This window comes from Zea mays, chromosome 1 (assembly GCF_902167145.1).
Source record: "Zea mays cultivar B73 chromosome 1, Zm-B73-REFERENCE-NAM-5.0, whole genome shotgun sequence".
Lineage (NCBI taxonomy): Eukaryota > Viridiplantae > Streptophyta > Magnoliopsida > Poales > Poaceae > Zea > Zea mays.
In genome coordinates, this window is record NC_050096.1 from 189052777 (window position 1) to 189073911 (window position 21135).

General features: G+C 43.8%; 2 protein-coding genes and 1 pseudogene across 5 annotated transcripts; all 3 read left to right on the forward strand.

Annotated features, from left to right (window-relative positions):
* The first annotated feature begins 892 nt into the window (after positions 1–892).
* On the forward strand, positions 893–1406 carry LOC103641586 (60S ribosomal protein L12). The gene has a single exon (XM_008664929.3). It carries the CDS (start codon positions 901–903, stop codon positions 1399–1401), a length of 501 nt encoding a protein of 166 aa, XP_008663151.1. The 5' UTR covers positions 893–900; the 3' UTR covers positions 1402–1406.
* Positions 1407–3208: 1802 nt separating this feature from the next.
* On the forward strand, positions 3209–16597 carry LOC109943710 (uncharacterized; annotated as a pseudogene). The gene is made up of 5 exons (NR_157118.1): positions 3209–3862; positions 4010–4094; positions 4233–4512; positions 4603–4676; positions 15934–16597. The product of NR_157118.1 is annotated as an uncharacterized protein (transcript).
* Positions 16598–19166: 2569 nt separating this feature from the next.
* Positions 19167–21086, forward strand: LOC100281949 (Serine--glyoxylate aminotransferase). 3 transcript variants are annotated; one of them, XM_008677530.1, is made up of 3 exons: positions 19167–19311; positions 19505–20607; positions 20712–21086. In XM_008677530.1, the coding sequence occupies exons 2-3, from the start codon at positions 19534–19536 to the stop codon at positions 20847–20849; spliced, it is 1212 nt and encodes a 403-aa protein (XP_008675752.1). In that variant the 5' UTR covers positions 19167–19311; positions 19505–19533; the 3' UTR covers positions 20850–21086. The 3 variants fall into 3 exon arrangements, with proteins under 3 accessions (XP_008675752.1, XP_008675758.1, NP_001148339.1); XM_008677536.2 differs by having other exon boundaries at positions 19511–20607; NM_001154867.1 differs by having other exon boundaries at positions 19262–20607; positions 20712–21084.
* Positions 21087–21135: the final 49 nt, after the last annotated feature.

Here is a 21135-nt window from a genome sequence, read left to right on the forward strand (position 1 = left end):
CTGCAAACGTGAACAGTGCACGGACTGTCCGGTGCACAAAGAAGTCAGAGCTCCAATGGTCGAAACCGTCAGAACCTTAACGATTGGGTAACGTGGCTGGTGCACCGGACAGTGTTCGGTGGCACACCGGACTGTCCGGTGCGCCCATCAACAGCAGCCATCCCCAACGGTTGAATTGGTGGTTGGGGCTATAAATACCCCTCAACCACCTCCACTCCAACCATTCAAGCATTCACTACTCATCATTCAATACAAGAGCAATACACAACACTGCAAGACATAAATCAAAGCCTCCGATCAAATCAAAGTCCACAATTCAACTCTAGTTTTTAGGACTTGTGAGAAGATCGACTTGTGTTCTTTTGTTGCTCTTGTTGCTTGGTTGGCTTTCTTCTTCTCCATTCTTGTTCTCAAGACATTTGTAATCAAAGCAAGAGACAACAAGTTGTGGTGGTCCTTGTAGGGTTCTAAATGACCCGTGTGATTAAGGAGAAAGCTCACTTGGTCTAAGTGACCATTTGAGAGAGGGAAAGGGTTGAAAGAGACCCAGTCTTTGTGACCACCTCAACGGGGAGTAGGTTTTTTAGAACTGAACCTCGGTAAAACAAATCACCGTGTCATCCGCTTCATTTGCTTTTGATTTGTTTTTTTGCCCTCTCTCTCGGACTCGATTTTAATTCTAACGCTAACCATGGCTTGTAGTTTGTCTTTTAAGTTATCAGAGTTATTAAAACTCCACCCCTTTTGGGCGCCCGTCCGCACTCGGCGGCCTCCGCGCCATCCGCCTCTTGACGCGTGGCGGCGCTGCGTCCGCTCCCGAACCTGAAGCTTTTCTTCAATAGAGTTATCTGTTCCGCGTTCCTCTCCCTTCCGAGCTAACCCTCACCCGCTGCAGCAGCCATGTCGCCCAAATTGGACCCCTCTCAGGTGGTGGAGGTCTTCGTCCGCGTGACGGGAGGCGAGGTCAGCGCGGCGTCGTCGCTGGCCCCCAAGATCGGCCCGCTCTGTCTCTCCTCGAGGAAGATTGGTGAGGACATCGCAAAGGAGACCGCCAAGGACTGGAAGGGCCTCCGCGTCACCGTCAAGCTCACCATGCAGAACCGGCAGGCTAAGGTCTCCGTCGTCCCCTCCGCCGCGGCGCTCGTCATCAAGGCGCCCAAGGAACCCGAGAGGGACAGGAAGAAGGTCAAGAACATCAAGCACAACGGCAGCATCAGCCTTGACGACGTCATTGAGATCACCAAGACCATGCGGCATAGGTCCATGGCCAAGGAGTTGGCCGGGACCGTCAAGGAGATCCTGGGGACCTACGTCAGCGTCGGGTGCACCGTCGATGGGAAGGACCCCAAGGACTTGCAGCAGGAGATCGATGATGGTGAGGTCGAGATCCCCTCAGCTTAAAGGTACACACCAGATCTTTCTTCGCACTTTGTTATTTCATTGATTGCTCTGCGGGATTACTAAAGTTTAGATGACCTTAATGCTTGTATTACTGTGTCCTTTTTTCGCTAGATTTGTTTCAGTGACCTGCGTGGATATACCAAATGAAATTTTGAATTCTGTTTATTCTAGGTTCGCGATGAGTATATATAGGTAGCAGCAAAAGTGGTACTTGGATTTATAGCTAGAAGCAAAAGTGGAAATGGCTTTTAAATTACACTTAAAATAAATATATGTAGAGAGAATATACACATCTTAATTATTAATCTTAGTTATCAACTAACAAGTTGCCCTTAGAAAAAAATATTTCATAAATATAAATTTAGATTGATATGCCTAACTAAATGATATTATTAAATATGACTACATAATTTGTTGAACTTCCTTTATTTATTTAGTAGACCCCACCGGTGTATTTGTGGGAGCCTTCGGCACAGGGTCTACTTTTAATTTGTTACTCTAATTTTCAAATGGTTTAGGTTTTAGTGTTTCGGGTTTAGGGTCTTAGGACTAATCTAATAGGTAGGAAAGATGAACATATATGAATAATATGATAAAGAGAAAATGTCTTTGATCATTATATACATTTATGAGATATTTTGTTTTTTTATCCTTGATAATTTAAGGATAAATAGTTCATTAAGGAGAAGATAGAATCATAGCAAATCAAATTCTAATTCAAGTGTTATACTATGATTCTGAATACCCTAAAAAGGAAGGATGCAGGGAGTCGGGAGGTTGGAGTGAGAAAAACTTTTGGATATATCCATTCCGATTGAATTGCAAATATATCAATGACAATATCAATTCAATTCTTTATTTCAATGAGCTCATCGTTTGGGAGGTCTAAATGTTGATTGCTACCTCTCCCAAGGGCGGTTGCGGCAAGGACCGCTGCGCCTTCGGCCACGCCGCCTGGCCGCTCCACCACTTCCACCACGAGGGCGTCTTCCTCCTCCTCTGGTCCTCCTCTACAGTGCCGGCACTGGGAGCCTCCTCCTCCACGCGTGTCCCTTGTGGCATCCTCCCCAAAGCTCAGGGCGCTGGCACCGCAGCGCGCTCCAGTTCTAGCCCCTCCTTCACGGCTCGGCTCGCGGGTGTGTAAGCCCATCTCTCTTAACGTAGGTTGAGAGAGGAGGCTCGCTTCCTTCTCTGGCAAGGCCAATTTGGATGCAGTGTCGTCACCAACACAAAGCAACTCTAGATGAAGTTGAAATGCAGTTGGATCAGTACCGACGAGATGGCATCCTTGACGAGAAAAGATTCAGTTGAAAGAAAGGTTCATTTCTAACCTCAACATGTTGTTTGTGTCTCACTTCTTAGAGTGGTCTGAATGCGCTTTGAGATTCTTCTCTTTTCGTTTTTCCCTTCCTGTCTGTTACATTAGTGAGTCTGGCTTAAACAGGTAGATTAATGAAGTGCTATAGAAGAAAAATGGTCCCCATGTGTAGTAAAGTCAGCATCGTATATCAGTTTCGTATTTGTCGTATCATCAAAACATGTTTATACCAGAGTATTTCTTAAAGCCATCCTATAACAAGACATATGATTAATTGAAAAAACGAAGCTCGAAACTATCCCTAAAAGCTCAAAACTGATCACGTCGCTGAAGATAGCTTTATAGATGATTTGAAGATAGCTGAGATGAATAAGAAAATGTACTTAAGAAGATTATTTTTTGTCTTTTGAGAACTAGGATCCTTTGTTCTTTGGACATCTCTAAATTCTTCCACACATGCTTAGGTACCTAATAAAGTCTAACTTTGTTCCTTCACATTTATGTTTCGACATTTCAAATTGTACAGTGTGTGCCGAGTCATAAATCCATAGTTATTTCTTAAAATAGTTGATTGTTGCTTTTCTTTTGCTCTTTTGTAAATATCGACCACATGATGTTTAGGCCTTTTGTCTTTAAGCTAAGCGGCTGCAGACTGTGTTCTTTAGGTACTTGTGTAACCAGTGCCTTTTGGCGACCTAGAAATGTGTTATATTCCATAACTGACTTCTGACCTAGCACAATGCATATTTCATAGCGATGGATTCTGGCACCGGCATACGTTTGTCATTCTTTTGGTAACAGCGGCTTAATCTATGATCATACTGTCTTTGTTTAGATAAACCTGGTGCTACATCCAAGAAATTGGTCTATTCGCTACCAAATGTGAATTTCATGTTATTTGTGATGTCTAGGCCGACATAGCGTCTGATAGGGCCTAAGGATTTGCTAGACAAGGGAATATACTGGCCCCAGAACTTGCTGACGAAGTTGCAGTCTTTTACAGAGGCTTCTGATTCTAATGGTCGCTAGTTCAGCATGGGAGAGTGCGATTTATTTTTGGAGGAAAAAATAGAATGCTTTAGGGTCTTGAAGTATGACATTGAAGCAGCATGTTTATTAAAGCAAGGTCAAGGACCTGAAAAGGTCTGGACTCTGACATGCTCATCCAGTATTTTTATTTTATCTTATTACCACTTTACCAAAGTTGCGCTGTTTTTCAGTATTTGTAGCTATATTACTTGCTATGATACTTCAACATGTAATTAGACTTCTTTGTTTTCGATGCCACAGTAGAACCGCAGAATTGAATTCTCAGGACGTGCTGGAGCAATTGATAGCACATCAGCAATTGTTATATCGACTTATTGGATGTCGAGTAATTCTCTCTTATCCTTGTAGCAGATAAGCTGGTTTAGTGAAAGAAACTGATTTCTATAAACATATTTAGTTTTTTGGTCCGTATTTTTCTATTTTAACTAAGCCAACATGGCACCTGTTTTCCTTTTGTGTTCAGACAGAAGGGGCTGCAAATAACAATTATCTGGTGCAATATGCTCTAGCCCAGGTAAGCTCTATTTTTCCTGTCGTTTTGTTTGCTTCAACTGGTCATTTGTGAATCTGTCTGGCTATGTCTTGCACTTTATGACCTATTCAATGTTTAATAGAGCAGTTCAATTCCTTCTTTGTAATAGTTTACGCAAATTTGAGCCCATCCTGCTACTGTACATGTTCTTACAGGAAGCTTCAAACTTTATTGTGCAATAAATGATGGGATTATCAACCTTATTGACAGGGTATGTTAATCTTCAGAGAAGTAGGCATTTGTCTATTTTGCACTAATCTATTTCTATTATGTTTACTGTTTCCTGATGTCTATGAAACAGTTGTGCAGTTCTTTGCGATGCCAAAGCATGCAGCACTAAAAGCCCTTGACGCTTACAAGAGGGCTATTCTGCAGGTAACTGCCCTACACGATAGTAATGTGCAATCTGCAATGTATTTTAACTTGAAGAAGATCAAGACATAACAATTATGTGTGCTTAGACGCTTAGCTGCTACTTTTACCCATCAACATCTTTGATGCTTCAGGCTGGGAACCTATCTCACTTCTATGAAAGTTGTCAGGGTTTAGAGCTAGCAAGAAATTTCCAGTTTCCCACTTTGAGGGAGGTGAGGTCATTTGTGCAGAGTTCTCCATGTATTTTTTTACTATGTAAGAGTATGACCAGATACTCAGATTTGATTTATCTTATTATCAGCCCACACAAACATTCCTTTCAATCATGGAGGAATATGTGAATGAGGCTCCTCATATGATGCCAGTTATAGAGCCACTGGTTTTGTATATTTGAAAAATAGTCGAGTAGCCTCAAGGGCTTGCCATGCCAAAAATGTTGATCTCAGTCTGTTGTGCTTGTACTGACATGAGCATTTGATCACTAGGTGTAATACCCAAAGTTGTAAACTATAGAGAGGGGGGATAACGCTCTCATGTACTTTGTCTCCATTTAGTATCACATGTGAATAACCACACGTAAAAGTGACTAATTAACAAATGAAACAAGAACAACTTGTGTATCATGCTGGAGTTTATATATTTGTGTATTCACTTCTAAAGATAGTGATAATAGAAATGTGCAAATGGTGAAATGGACAATTATTTAATTTGGAAAATTAAGAATTGGAGAAAAGGAAGGAAGAGTACTAAACAAAAAAATATAATAAGTGAAAATAAAATTATAAAATAAAAAATATAAAGACATATATATAAATATATTATTTTTACCATAAGATTTTAATTTGTACATTGATATATGTACAAGTCACAACCAAATTTAAATTCAAAATTTGAAATCAAAAAAAATGAGAAAAGAAAAACAGAAAAGATAAAAGCAAAGGGGAACCAGCATCTGGGCCCATTCTTACCTGTCTCGACCCAGTTCAACACTCCACGTTGCACGGTCACTCTCCCACCTTGGGCGCGCTTCTCTGCCACTGCACCGTTGGGCCCACATCTCAGCCTCACACGACCAGTCCATTCGCGCTTGTGCTGTGTCGTTGGCAAGTGGGACCAATCGTCGGATGCCGCGCGTGCGCCTGATGGATGCCTGGCCTCGCTGACTGGTGGGCCATTGGCTACTGTTTATCTGCTCGCGAGTCCACCGAAGCCGTCAAACTGCGCGCACGGATCGGAGCCTGTTACAACGAACTGAGCGCCGCGCGCGGACTGCCACCTCGCCCAGCGATTTAAGTATCGCCTTGTCGCCGCCTCTGTTAGTCCTGCTACCTCGAGAAGAATTACCCTAATCGCCATTGGCGCTCGACGCTGGGGAGAGAGGAAGAAGCGTGCTCCGGTCGCCACCATGATCGCGCAGAGAGAGTGCGCCGGGAGTCACCACTTCGGAGCCGAGCGAGGTGGAGAGGATAGCCCGTGGCTGGGGTGCCCGTGGTGTGTGCCATCAGGCAGACATTGCCGGGCGAGGTCACCACCCAGTGCTTCCTGGCGCACGCACCAGTGCCGGTGATTGACGCCGCGCCGCAGGAACAAACCCGTCAACATCCCCCTTGTTGGTAAGCTCATGACCTCGGTTTGTTTTGACCCTCGCAGAGCGGATCTAGAGAGGCTTAGTGGGTAGAAACCATTACACCTTTGGGCTATGTGCTGCAAATGGCGCCGCCCTGGTGTAGACCGATTGGAGTGGAGGAGAGAGGGTGTCGTGGGATTGAAGACGATCCAGGGACCGTTGGATTCGGAAAGGGCGAGTGAGATTAGATCCAAACAAAATACTCGCGGTTTGATCCCCTGCCGTTGAGCTTGTAACTGATGGCCGGAATCGGTCCTAAATACCGCTTCGGCTGGGGTAGGTTGGCCGTCGATTTTGTAGGTAACGGCTCAGATTAGAAGACAATACCCCCTCGCGCGATCTAGATCAGGACCGTTGAATTTTGATCTGATGGGTTGGATCAGATCATGCCTAAATAAAACCCACGCCGTTGGATCTTTATCCAACGGTGACTACTGCGTACCCGTTCAGTGGAGTCCTGGTCTAATCTGAGCCATCCATTTAAGATCAAACGACCCATGTTAGATCATAACCCTTCGGCCGGGTGATCTTGCAATTGAACCCCTGTGGTCTCCATGAATTAACCCGTTGTCCACGCAGGGGGGCGCTCTGTGTCTTAGGGAATTTTGCTCCAGAGACCCTGCAGTTTCCTGTATTTGAGGCACAGTCCAGTTAATAAGAAAAACAGAGAAATTGAATTAGAAATTGAATTTTTAATATAAAAACAATTCCAGAATTTTGTTAAATCCATAGAAAATTCATATTAAGTCCAAATGAGATCATTCCAATTTCTATAATTCTATAATATTATTGTTCATCACATAGTACCTCTGTTTTGACATGAATATCACATTAAAATTAATATCCTAAGTAATCTTTTATCCAACACTTAAAACTTAATAAATTCATAACTTCTTCATTTTAATTCCGTTTTGATCCATTCAAGTTGTGTTAGTCTCGTAGCAACGTGTAGATTATTATTACACAGTTTTATTCTTATGTTTGGTGTAATGTTAATTTTATCTATACCATGTCTGTTTGTATTGCTACGACTAGCGCGAGGACACGTGTCATATGAACGCAAGTTGGTACCTGGAATCTCAAGTGTCAGGCAAGTTGTGCCCTTGATTCACTTTTGTTACCCAATAATGTTCTTTATAATCATTTACCATGCATAGGTTTAATTTTGATGGGACCCGATAGGTCACCCTAGATTGTTTATCTCATTACCTTGTTTACCCCTGAATCACTTGGGTAGTTTGCTATTGCTTTATATGGTTTTGGGATAATCATTTATTATATCCATGTTCCAATTATTATGTTATTTTATTTATGTTCATGTCAAGATCATTATATTATTGTTAATTGGAACATGGAGCTTAACTTGAGAAACACGTGCCACCACAAGGGAGGAATGGGACCCCTTGGCTGACTAATTAGGAAAGCTAGTGGAAGACTACCTTACCCGAAAGGGGCAAGGGCAGTAGGGGAGTTGCATGCAAGGAGGTTCTCGGGTTGATTTGCTGCGATGGCGGTCAGACGGGGGATTCTTGCAAGTGCTCTTCCCATAAACTGTAGCGGGTTTTCGGAAGCTAGTGGAACTTTGTAAAGGCCTCGTAGTGGATCCCTAGCCATTCACCTTGGTAGTGTCTAAGGGCCTAGCTAACCCTGGTGACATGGGAAACACGACTTGTGGGTAAAGGGTACAACCTCTGCAGAGTGTAAAACTGGTATACTAGCCGAGCTCACGGTCATGAGCGGCTCAGGACTCTCCGATGATTAAATTATGGAACCTAAACTCAATTTGTCATTTGCATTTGCATGGGATTATTATTAATTTTGTTCTATTACTTTATTTAAGGTTTGGTATTTACTTACATGTAGTAACTGCTAATAAAATTTTGACCAACTACTTAAAAGCAATGCTCAGCTTTAACCCCTATTGTTGACAAGACTTACACTTCATGAACTCCCCACCTTTGGTGAGTTCATGTCACATTATTCCCCACAACTTGTTGAGCGATGAACATGTGTGAGCTCACCCTTGCTGTCTCACACCCCCCACAGGTCAAGAGCAGGTACCACTGGAGGAGGCACATGGTGGATGTTGCGCTGTGTTCGTGAGATGTCCAGGGCGTCGTCTCCCAGTTGACTTATGCGCCAAGGACGATCCTTAGTTCGTGTTATATTTATCTTTTATTTTGTAAGTCTTCCGCTATGTAATAAATACTCTGATTATTGTGACATTTATCTCTATACACTCTGTTATTATATATGTTGTCTTCTTTGGCGCATGTATGAGATGCACCTGGCTTTGTCCCTTAAAGCCGGGTGTGACAGAAGTGGTATCAGAGGAAATGTTGACTGTAGGACGAAACCTAGATAGAAATGGACAACTCTACCTACTTACCTTACTCTAACCCATTCTATACTTACCTTATCTTGATCATGTCTCACCTTTTGCTGTCATACTCTGATTTCTCTTATCTTTTCTATTCTAAGACAAGATGGATTTCACACTTTGGAATCCTACATTTATGACCTTTTTAGGAGATAGGAGACGTAAGACAAAATTTAAAACTATTTTCTCTATTAAAAAAATGTTGGTTGATTGTTCTGATGATAAATGCCTGATTTGCTTCTTTGATTGATTGAAATAGTATAGACGGGCATCTTAGCATGTACCACCATAAGGTAATGTATTAGCTTTAGTAGGTGACACACTAATCTACTTAGCTAATAAATCCCCCGCAGTAACATTTCTCGTAATTACTCGCCTTGTCTACAATTCTTCCTTTCTTATCCTGTGTTTCTAACCCAGATGGACTACCCCTATAGTGTTAGAAGAGAGCACTATAGACGTGATCCTTGGTATGTCAAGGTTGAGAAAGGCAAAGGCAGTTTATACGCTATGCTAAAGGAACCAAAGAACTCACCAGTTCCAAAGGAGAAAGATTTGAAGTTGCAGTAACTACCACCATCAGACTAGCGGCATTCTTAGTAGATGAGAAGTTTGTGGGTGACAACATCCGTGCAGTTAGGGATTTTCCGGATGTCTTTATAGAGGAGTTATTAGGGATGCCACCAAATAGGGAAGTTGAGTTCGTAATTGATCTTCTACCTGGAACTGCCCTATTTCTAAACGGCCATATAGGATGTCCTTAGATGAACTAAAGGAACTTAAGAAGCAGTTAACAGAGTTACAAGAGGCTGGGTACATTCATTCGGATTCTTCACCTTGTGGAGCGCCGGTTCTATTTGTACAGAAGAAAGATGGATCACAAGGGATGTGCGTGGATTAAAGGTCCCTTAATGGTGTCACTATGAAGAACAAATATCCGTTACCCCGCATTGAGGATTTATTGATCGGATGAAAGATGCTAGGGTATTCTTGAAGATCGATCTCTGATCGGGTTATCACCAAACGAAGATTAGGCCATCGGATATTCCCAAGATGGATTTCTCGACCCGATATGGTTTATATGAGTTCACCGTTATGTCATTTGGACTAACCAATACACCAGCCTATTTTATGGATCTGAAGAATGAGGTGTTCATGATTTGGACAGATTTGTCGTGGTTTTCATCGACGATACTCTTATTTATTCCAAGAGTGATAGTGATCATGAGAAATATCTGAGATTGGTGCTACAGAAGCTACGAGTAAATGCGAGTTTTGGATTGGTGAGGTGCCATTTCTTGGACATATCATTTCTAATGGAGGAATATCAGTGGATCCTGCTAAGGGTAAGAGATAGTGGCGTGGAGCATACCCACTATAGTTACAGAGATTCGGAGTTCTTGGGACTTGCAGGATAATATTGGAGATTTATTGAAGGATTTTCTAAGATTGCTGAGCCTATGACCTCGCTTCTGGAGAAGGGAAGAGAGTTTAAGTGGGACGAGAAGTGCCAAGATAGCTTCGGTCAATTAAAGAAGAGATTGATGTCACCACCCGTGTTTGTTATGCCAGATCAGTAGAAAGGATTTGACATTTATTGTGATGCATGTGGCCAAGGCTTGGGATGTGTACCTATGTGAGAAGGACATGTGATCGCCTATGCGTCTCGTCAGTTGCGGAAACACGAGTTGAACTACCCCACGCATGTCTTGGAACTGGCATCCGTTGTGCATGCGCTTAAGATTTGGAGACATTATATTATGGGAAACAAGTGTCAAGTATGCACGGATCATAAGAGTTTGAAGTGTATATTCACTCAAAAGGATCTTAACCTTAGGCAACGCCGTTGGTTGGAGCTTATTAAGGATTATGATTTGGATATTCACTATCACCCGGGCAAGGCAATTTGGTTGCAGATGCCTTGAGTCAAAAGGAGCATGTTCATTCGGCTGTTGTTGCCCAGCTACTCGATGAGATTGTTGAGGATTTCAGGAGACTTAACCTGGGGATAATTGCTCACACTGAAGAAGATACTATTGATGTGGAATCTACTTTGGAGCGAGAAATCCGCAAAGGTCAACTTGATGATGCTAAAATAAAAGAGATTAAGGATCTGATTACTGAAGGTCGAGTTCTGGAATTTACAGAAGATGAGAAAGGCACCATATGGTTCAAGGACAGGATATGTGTCCCTAAGATTGAAAGCCTTCGTGAGACTATTTTAAAGGAAGCCCATGACTCGGATTATTCTAGTCATCCTGGTAGTACCAAGATGTATTAGGATTTGAAGCAGAAATACTGGTGGTATGGATTGAAGATAGATGTGGCTGCACATGTGGCTATGTGCGATGTGTGTCAAAGAGTTAAGGCAGAACACCAAAGACCAACTGGACTATTATACCCATTAAAGATACCCGAATGGAAGTGGGAAGAGATTGGTATGGATTTCATTACTGGATTGCCTCGCACCTCGAAAGGATAGGATTCTATATGGGTTATTGTGGATAGACTAACCAAAGTGGCTCATTTCATTCCGATCAAGACTACTTATAAGGTATCTCAATTGGCAGAGTTATATATCGCTCGGATTGTGTCTCTACACGGTGTACCAAAGAAGATCGTTTTGGATAGAGGATCACAATTTACCTCTAGATTTTGGAAAAGTTTTCAAGAGAATGTGGATACAAAGTTGAATTCTAGTTCGGCCTACCATTCTCAGACTGATGGACAGACTGAAAGGACTAATCAAGTATTGGAAGATATGTTGAGAGCTTGTGCCCTTCAGCATGGTAGTAGTTGGGACAAGAGTCTACCTTGTGCTGAGTTCTCATATAATAATAGTTACCAGGCCAGTCTGAAGATGGCATCGTTCGAGGCTCTGTATGGCAGGAAATGCAGGACTCCTCTATTTTGGACCAGACTAGAGAAAAACATATCTTTGGACCTAAACTTATTCGAGGTAGAAGAACAAGTCTGTATAATCAGGGAGAATTTGAGGGTAGCTCAGACTAGGCAAAAGAGCTATGCTGATAATAGAGGGAGACCACTGTAATTTGAGGATGGAGGTTATGTGTACCTCAAGGTGTCACCACTTCGTGGAATGAGGAGATTCAATGTTAAGGGCAAATTGTCCCCTCGCTTCATTGGACTATTCTGAGTTTTTTTAGGCAAGTTGGAGAGATGGCCTATCAACTCGAGCTACCTGATAATCTATCTGATGTGCATAATGTATTTCATGTGTCTCAACTTAAGAAGTGTCTTTGTGTCCCTGAGGAACAGTTACCAATGGAAGAGCTCGGTGTTCAGGGAGATTTGACTTACACGGAGTATCCTATCAAGATTCTTGACATCTTGACTCGAGTTACAAGAAATAAAGTTATAAAGATGTGCAGAGTGCAATAGAGTTACCATGGCGAAGATGAAACAACATGGGAAAGAGAAGAAGAGCTTCGCATAGATTTTCCCCACCTTTTCCCTCGTTCCTCCTAAATCTCGGGGACGAGATTCTTATTAAGGGGGTAGGATTTGTAATACCCAAAGTTGTAAACTATAGAGAGGGGGGATAACGCTCTCATGTACTTTGTCTCCATTTAGTATCACATGTGAATAACCACACGTAAAAGTGACTAATTAACAAATGAAACAAGAACAACTTGTGTATCATGCTGGAGTTTATATATTTGTGTATTCACTTCTAAAGATAGTGATAATAGAAATGTGCAAATGGTGAAATGGACAATTATTTAATTTGGAAAATTAAGAATTGGAGAAAAAGAAGGAAGAGTACTAAACAAAAAAATATAATAAGTGAAAATAAAAATATAAAATAAAAATATAAAGACATATATATAAATATATTATTTTTATCATAAGATTTTAATTTGTACATTGATATATGTACAAGTCACAACCAAATTTAAATTCAAAATTTGAAATCAAAAAAAAATGAGAAAAGAAAAACAGAAAAGATAAAAGCAAAGGGGAACCAGCATCTGGGCCCATTCTTACCTGTCTCGACCCAGTTCCACACTCCACGTTGCACGGTCACTCTCCCACCTTGGGCGCGCTTCTCTGCCACTGCACCGTTGGGCCCACATCTCAGCCTCACACGACCAGTCCATTCGCGCTTGTGCTGTGTCGTTGGCAAGTGGGACCAATCGTCGGATGCCGCGCGTGCGCCTGATGGATGCCTGGCCTCGCTGACTGGTGGGCCATTGGCTACTGTTTATCTGCTCACGAGTCCACCGAAGCCGTCAAACTGCGCGCACGGATCGGAGCCCGTTACAACGAACTGAGCGCCGCGCGCGGACTGCCACCTCGCCCAGCGATTTAAGTATCGCCTTGTCGCCGCCTCTGTTAGTCCTGCTACCTCGAGAAGAATTACCCTAATCGCCATTGGCGCTCGACGCTGGGGAGAGAGGAAGAAGCGTGCTCCGGTCGCCACCATGATCGCGCAGAGAGAGTGCGCCGGGAGTCACCACTTCGGAGCCGAGCGAGGTGGAGAGGATAGCCCGTGGCTGGGGTGCCCGTGGTGTGTGCCATCAGGCAGACATTGCCGGGCGAGGTCACCACCCAGTGCTTCCTAGCGCACGCACCAGTGCCGGTGATTGACGCCGCGCCGCAGGAACGGACCCGTCAACATCCCCCTTGCTGGTAAGCTCATGACCTCGGTTTGTTTTGACCCTCGCAGAGCGGATCTAGAGAGGCTTAGTGGGTAGAAACCATTACACCTTTGGGCTATGTGCTGCAAATGGCGCCGCCCTGGTGTAGACCGATTGGAGTGGAGGAGAGAGGGTGTCGTGGGATTGAAGACGATCCAGGGACCGTTGGATTCGGAAAGGGCGAGTGAGATTAGATCCAAACAAAATATTCGCGGTTTGATCCCCTGCTGTTGAGCTTGTAACTGATGGCCGGAATCGGTCCTGAATACCGCTTCGGCTGGGGTAGGTTGGCCGTCGATTTTGTAGGTAACGGCTCAGATTAGAAGACAATACCCCCTCGCGCGATCTAGATCAAGACCGTTGAATTTTGATCTGATGGGTTGGATCGGATCATGCCTAAATAAAACCCACGCCGTTGGATCTTTATCCAACGGTGACTACTGCGTACCCGTTCAGTGGAGTCCTGGTCTAATCTGAGCCATCCATTTAAGATCAAACGACCCATGTTAGATCATAACCCTTCGGCCGGGTGATCTTGCAATTGAACCACTGTGGTCTCCATGAATTAACCCGCTGTCCGCGCAGGGGGGCGCTCTGTGTCTTAGGGAATTTTGCTCCAGAGACCCTGCAGTTTCCTGTATTTGAGGCACAGTCCAGTTAATAAGAAAAACAGAGAAATTGAATTAGAAATTGAATTTTTAATATAAAAACAATTCCAGAATTTTGTTAAATCCATAGAAAATTCATATTAAGTCCAAATGAGATCATTCCAATTTCTATAATTCTATAATATTATTGTTCATCACATAGTACCTCTGTTTTGACATGAATATCACATTAAAATTAATATCCTAAGTAATCTTTTATCCAACACTTAAAACTTAATAAATTCATAACTTCTTCATTTTAATTCCGTTTTGATCCGTTCAAGTTGTGTTAGTCTCGTAGCAACGTGTAGATTATTATTACACAGTTTTATTCTTATGTTTGGTGTAATGTTAATTTTATCTATATCATGTCTGTTTGTATTGCTACGACTAGCGCGAGGACACGTGTCATATGAACGCAAGTTGGTACCTGGAATCTCAAGTGCCAGGCAAGTTGTGCCCTTGATTCACTTTTGTTACCCAATAATGTTCTTTATAATCATTTACCATGCATAGGTTTAATTTTGATGGGACCCGATAGGTCACCCTAGATTGTTTATCTCATTACCTTGTTTACCCCTGAATCACTTGGGTAGTTTGCTATTGCTTTATATGGTTTTGGGATAATCATTTATTATATCCATGTTCCAATTATTATGTTATTTTATTTATGTTCATGTCAAGATCATTATATTATTGTTAATTGGAACATGGAGCTTAACTTGAGAAACACGTGCCACCACAAGGGAGGAATGGGACCCCTTGGCTGACTAATTAGGAAAGCTAGTGGAAGACTACCTTACCCGAAAGGGGCAAGGGTAGTAGGGGAGTTGCATGCAAGGAGGTTCTCGGGTTGATTTGCTGTGATGGCGGTCAGACGGGGGATTCTTGCAAGTGCTCTTCCCATAAACTGTAGCGGGTTTTCGGAAGCTAGTGGAACTTTGTAAAGGCCTCGTAGTGGATCCCTAGCCATTCACCTTGGTAGTGTCTAAGGGCCTAGCTAACCCTGGCGACATGGGAAACACGACTTGTGGGTAAAGGGTACAACCTCTGCAGAGTGTAAAACTGGTATACTAGCTGAGCTCACGGTCATGAGCGGCTCAGGACTCTCCGATGATTAAATTATGGAACCTAAACTCAATTTGTCATTTGCATTTGCATGGGATTATTATTAATTTTGTTCTATTATTTTATTTAAGGTTTGGTATTTACTTACATGTAGTAACTGCTAATAAAATTTTGACCAACTACTTAAAAGCAATGCTCAGCTTTAACCCCTATTGTTGACAAGACTTACACTTCATGAACTCCCCACCTTTGGTGAGTTCATGTCACATTATTCTCCACAACTTGTTGAGCGATGAACATGTGTGAGCTCACCCTTGCTGTCTCACACCCCCCACAGGTCAAGAGCAGGTACCACTGGAGGAGGCACATGGTGGATGTTGCGCTGTGTTCGTGAGATGTCTAGGGCGTCGTCTCCCAGTTGACTTATGCGCCAAGGACGATCCTTAGTTCGTGTTATATTTATCTTTTATTTTGTAAGTCTTCCGCTATGTAATAAATACTCTGATTATTGTGACATTTATCTCTATACACTCTGTTATTATATATGTTGTCTTCTTTGGCGCATGTATGAGATGCACCTAGCTTTGTCCCTTAAAGCCGGGTGTGACACTAGGACTGCGCAGTCAATAATTTTCGTGAATGTATACAGTAAACACCGATGTGATGATAGGAACATTGTTGTTCATCAGTTATAATCTTGTGCCTTGTTTTTGTGGGTTGAACATTCACTGAGATCTTTACACATAAACTTGATAGGCCACATTTTGCAATTAACCATGAAGATCTGACACTGTTATTTCCAAATATGTACTATGGTCAATAATTTTTTCTACTTCTTTAGAACTGAGTATTCTGTCTTGTGGATTTATTTCAGGGTTATTGTATATTAACAGCCAACAGTAGTGTCCATTTCATGCACAAGATGAGGTGTGAACATAGTAGAACTGTCATTTATGGTAAGATAATTTCCTGAAGCTAATAATGTAATGGCCTGATGCTATTTGGATGGTTCTTATGCACTAAGCATGACTTATTGCTATTATTATTTTAATTGAACACATAGAAGAACCATAAATTTAACCATTTGCTTCAAGAACTAATACACCTTTACAGAGAGACGATTGGTAGGCAATCGAGTAATTTAGACGTGATATGCTTTCATTATGGCACAAATTCTTGAGTCCAAATAAACTACACTTGTTCTCCAATCGGCATGACTTCTATTTGCATTGAATTGAATAACTGAATGTCCAAATAAACTACACTTGTTCTTGAGTCCAAATAAACTGCACGTGTTCTCATCTTGTGTTGCTGCATTTGCTGATACCTTTACTGGATACCCGTTGATATCCTTGCAACATATCTTTTCCAGTGCCACTGCATTTTTATTTCAGTACTCCTTTTTATTATTAGGTACTCAGTTTACACCTTGTGCGACATTGTTATTAGTATTTGGTGAATTTGTATCTGAATAAAGGGTACGAATCTTCGTACATATTGAAATAGGTGGTAGTTTTTTGGCCCTCTATTTGTGCATGGTACACCCGGTCAGCTATTTATCTTTACAGTCGTTTGTTCCCTACGAACTTCTATTCATTTTAAACCAACATACCCAAATATTGTCGATTTTCAGATCTAGAAGTGGCAGAATGTGCGAAAGGCTGACAACTGAGATTGTAAGTGTGCATTTTGAAGCAAGCTCATTATCATGAATGGATCTATGTGATTATTTGTAACGATAATTTGTTCAGGCCACGGGCTGTTCCCAAACAAATGATTGTTGTTAGTACTAATCTTAAGGTACTTCTGGACTTTCTGATTTTGTGTCCGCATCAAAATGTTTGTCTTATACACTATGATATATAGTTTAATTTGTTCCCCTACTTGCGTGAGCTGTCTAGCGCCCGATAGGGCGCTTCCTTTTCTAGTAAATTTTAGATTCCGCCTATTCACCCCCTCTAGGCGACTTTCAAAACTCAATACACTGGTTTTGGATTTTTGAATTTGGATTTGTTTTGTAAATTTTTAAAACATTTGATGCCACTTTTTGTATAAATACTATGAATTATTGAAATCAAAATTAAAAATATGCAACATATTTCAAACTAAAAATCATGGAAGTTTCAGAAAAATATAAAAATAAAAAGCTGATACATCGGCTAGGATTGCTGATTAGCCGCTCCCAGAGCCGATAAATCAATGTGTAGGACTTATTAGCTGGCATCCATGTAGGAGCTAGGGTTTGGGTTTTTTTTCTCCTTTTCACTAGAAATATTTTCAAATTATCATTGCTACATGCAATATATGCTAACATGTAATAATACATCATGTTATTGCTATTTTCAAGAATGTCAGATCGAATCAGTTTAAATCGGACAACGTATATCCATGATTTAGGTGCAAATATTGCAAGAGACACTGGACGATAAATATAGAAAATCATAGATGTGGTGACAGAAATAGGTCCAAAGCATGTGGTTCAGATTGTCACTGATAATGGAGCGAACTACAAAAAGACATGTCGTATGGTAGTCACGTAGCATCCTTCTATTGTGTGGCAGTCATGTGTGGCTCATATGCGGGGGTGGTAATGGGCTCTAAATTTTACTCATTTATGGATTAGATCGGATTAGGACCGGGCTCTATTTCTATTCATTTTTAACTAAAATAAGTTAAATGCTCAAACAAATTGTGAAGAAATATTTGAATTGTGGTCCATTACCACCTCTACTCATACCATAAATTTGAAAACACAATCATAACAAGTTACATTCCATGATGAAGGAGGCAATCAATGGGGAGTTGGTTCGGTGGAATGCCACCAGATTTGGAACAAATTACGCATTCTTAGAGAGTTTTCTTCACCAGAAGGAAAACTTCATGGAATGGATGGGTTCTCGGGGATTCTTACAAAGCAAGTTTAGCAGCATGCCAGATGAAAAGTACACATATGAAACCCTTACGAGCTTGTCATGGTGGGACCAAATGAAGTATGTGGTTGATGTAATAGAGTCATTATTTGGTTTTCTTCATTTCGTTGACCAAGACAGAAAGGGAACACTTAGAACGGTTTTTAATGTTCATGTCATGAATCACTACTGACTACATCTTCGGGTGCTTTGAACCTTCGTACACACTATGCATATGGTTTTCCATGCATTTGAACTGTTAAATGTTGCTATTTGACTTGTGATAAAATTTGTACTATCTTTTGTTCAAAATTTGGGACCTCAATGTGCGTTATTTGCAAAAAAAAAAACAATTGGTTTGGTTTCTGCACCTGTGCTGCCGGTTTATCAGGTCTTATCAGTCGATTAATCGATGTCGAGCCGTTTTAATTCGAAAGATGGTTTGGATTTGAATAGCGGTTTCTCCTAATTTATCGCGATTAATCAGATATGGACCCTGACCATTTTTTTTTTGTTAAGTAACCGGTTTGGTGAACCTTGCTCGTCCTATACTCTTCTCAGTTCTCACAGATGTCAGCGCCAACCTTGCCGTCGATCGCGGCCCAGAGCGAGCAGTAACAGACCCGTCGAATAATTAGTGTGTCGTCACACCAACATAGAAGGAGACGCAGAAGAAGAAAAAATCGTCCTGTAGTTCCACGGACAGCGGAGAGCCAAGCGGAAGGGATAACACACATCTTCCCCGGGCGGGGGCGTGACGTGGCCGCGTCGGCGCCCCAGGCCTGCAGATTGGCACCCACTGGACTGGAGCCGAGTTGCTGCTGCTCTGTCACTTTATCCGGCGTCGCCGGCTGCATTCCTCCCATTCTGGAGATGACACACATCCGACGAGTCTGAACTGAATCTTTCTTCATGCGAGAACCGCCACTAAAAACAGGATCGATCTGAATTGAAGGACACTGAGCTCTGTCGATAGTATCTCTGTGCACCTGTAGGCGTCAGTCAGTGTTGTTTGGATGTGCAGTGCAGCAGCGCCGTCGTCCACACAAGCTGGAGGAGCGCTGCAAAGCCAGCCAGCCACTCCAGGACAGGCCGGACGGCTTATCTGCCACGCCGGACGACGGCTGGGCCCGCGAAAGGATCGCCCTTTGGAGTTTGGACGCCATGGCTCCTATCCTATCCTATATAGCCGTCGTCATCCTATGCCTATCCTATCGCCCCCGCCAGGCGCCAGCCTCCCGTATTTGATGTTTCACAAACGCGTGAGCGGCTCGCCCTCCTCTCCAGTCCCTCCTCCCTCCGGTCCGCACAGGGGAGCAGCCGGCAGCAGCTAGCTACCACAGGTACGCCTGTCTCCGGTCCAGTGCAATCTTGTCTTCTTTTTGGATTTGTGATCGACGATGATGTAGTATGTAGCAAAGTGTTTGCTTGGCATGTGGGCTCAAGGCGTAAGTAAGGATCAGTCTAGAGGTTTGGTTGCCAAGTTCAGTGCACTACGCTGACACTCCCTCCTCTCCCTGCGTGCACTGCTGCTAGTACCAGCAGCAATAAGCTAATCAGCTACGATGGCGGACTACGTGTATGGCCCCGGGCGGACCCACCTGTTCGTGCCGGGCCCCGTGAACATCCCGGACCCCGTGATCCGCGCCATGAACCGGCAGAACGAGGACTACCGCTCGCCGGCGGTGCCGGCGCTGACCAAGGTCCTGCTGGAGGACGTTAAGAAGATCTTCAAGACCACGACGGGCACGCCCTTCATGATCCCGACGACGGGGACGGGCGCGTGGGAGAGCGCGCTGACCAACACGCTGTCCCCGGGCGACAGGGTCGTGTCCTTCCTCATCGGGCAGTTCAGCCTGCTGTGGATCGACCAGCAGCGGCGCCTGGGCTTCGACGTGGACGCGGTGGAGAGCGAGTGGGGCCAGGGCGCCGACCTGGCCGCGCTGGAGCGCAGGCTCCGCGAGGACGCGCCGCGGCACGCCATCAAGGCCGTGGCCATCGTGCACAACGAGACGGCCACGGGCGTCACCAACGACCTGGCCGCCGTGCGCGCGCTGCTGGACAAGCACGCGCACCCGGCGCTGCTGCTGGTGGACGGCGTGTCGTCCATCTGCGCGCTGGACTTCCGCATGGACGAGTGGGGCGTGGACGTGGCGCTCACGGGCTCGCAGAAGGCGCTGTCGATGCCGACGGGGATGGGCATCGTGTGCGCCAGCCCCAGGGCGCTGGAGGCCAGCAAGACGGCCAGGTCCGTGCGCGTCTTCTTCGACTGGAAGGACTACCTCAGGTTCTACGACATGGGCACGTACTGGCCCTACACGCCCTCCATCCAGCTCCTCTACGGCCTCCGCACCGCGCTCGACCTCATCTTCGAGGAAGGGCTGGACAACGTCGTGAGGAGGCACAACCGCCTTGGGACAGCCACCAGGCTCGCCGTCGAGGCGTGGGGGCTCAGCAACTGCTGCCAGAAGGAGGAGTGGTTCAGCGACACCGTCACCGCCGCCGTCGTGCCGCCCAACATCGACAGCGCCGAGGTCGTCAGGCACGCGTGGAAGCGGTACAACCTCAGTCTCGGCCTCGGCCTCAACAAGGTCGCCGGGAAGGTCTTCAGGATCGGCCATCTCGGCAACCTCAACGAGGTAGCGCACTGCAGAGTTTGGCAATTCGTTTAATTAATTAATCAGTGCAACGTACTATATCTTGATGCTCCCAAACATTATTTTTTTTTCTTCTTCTTTGTCAGCTGCAACTTCTGGGATGTCTGAGCGGTGTGGAGATGGTGCTCAAGGATGTGGGGTACCCAGTGAAACTAGGTAGCGGCGTGGCAGCCGCGGCGGCGTACCTGTCAAACTCCACGCCGCTCATCCCATCTAGGATCTGAGAACAATGTAAGGGGAGGATATCGCAAACAAGGCCAGCGACAACGAGTGGGCAGACGAACGAACAAAGCGTTGCTACATAGTACTCTCTCAGAATGTAAAGTTAAATTTCACACCCAGCTGTTGCTACATAGTAGTATAGTTTTATGAATTACAGGTTTGATTAAACTTCAAATTAATCTACATGTATAGCCCTGCCCAGATTTAACTATATTGGGACCGTATTACTTACCGATCAACTCTGCTTTACAGTAGTAGTCTTTTTGTTTCTGAAATCAGATCATAAGA

What these genes read in the sequence shown, in the direction of transcription:
- LOC103641586 (XM_008664929.3), top strand. Translation starts at nt 901, where the DNA reads ATGTCGCCCAAATTGGACCCCTCTCAGGTGGTGGAGGTCTTCGTCCGC.
- LOC100281949 (XM_008677530.1), top strand. Translation starts at nt 19,534, where the DNA reads ATGGCGGACTACGTGTATGGCCCCGGGCGGACCCACCTGTTCGTGCCG. An exon ending in ATCTCGGCAACCTCAACGAG is followed by an intron (nt 20,608 to 20,711) that starts GTAGCGCACTGC and finishes CTTCTTTGTCAG; the next exon opens with CTGCAACTTCTGGGATGTCT.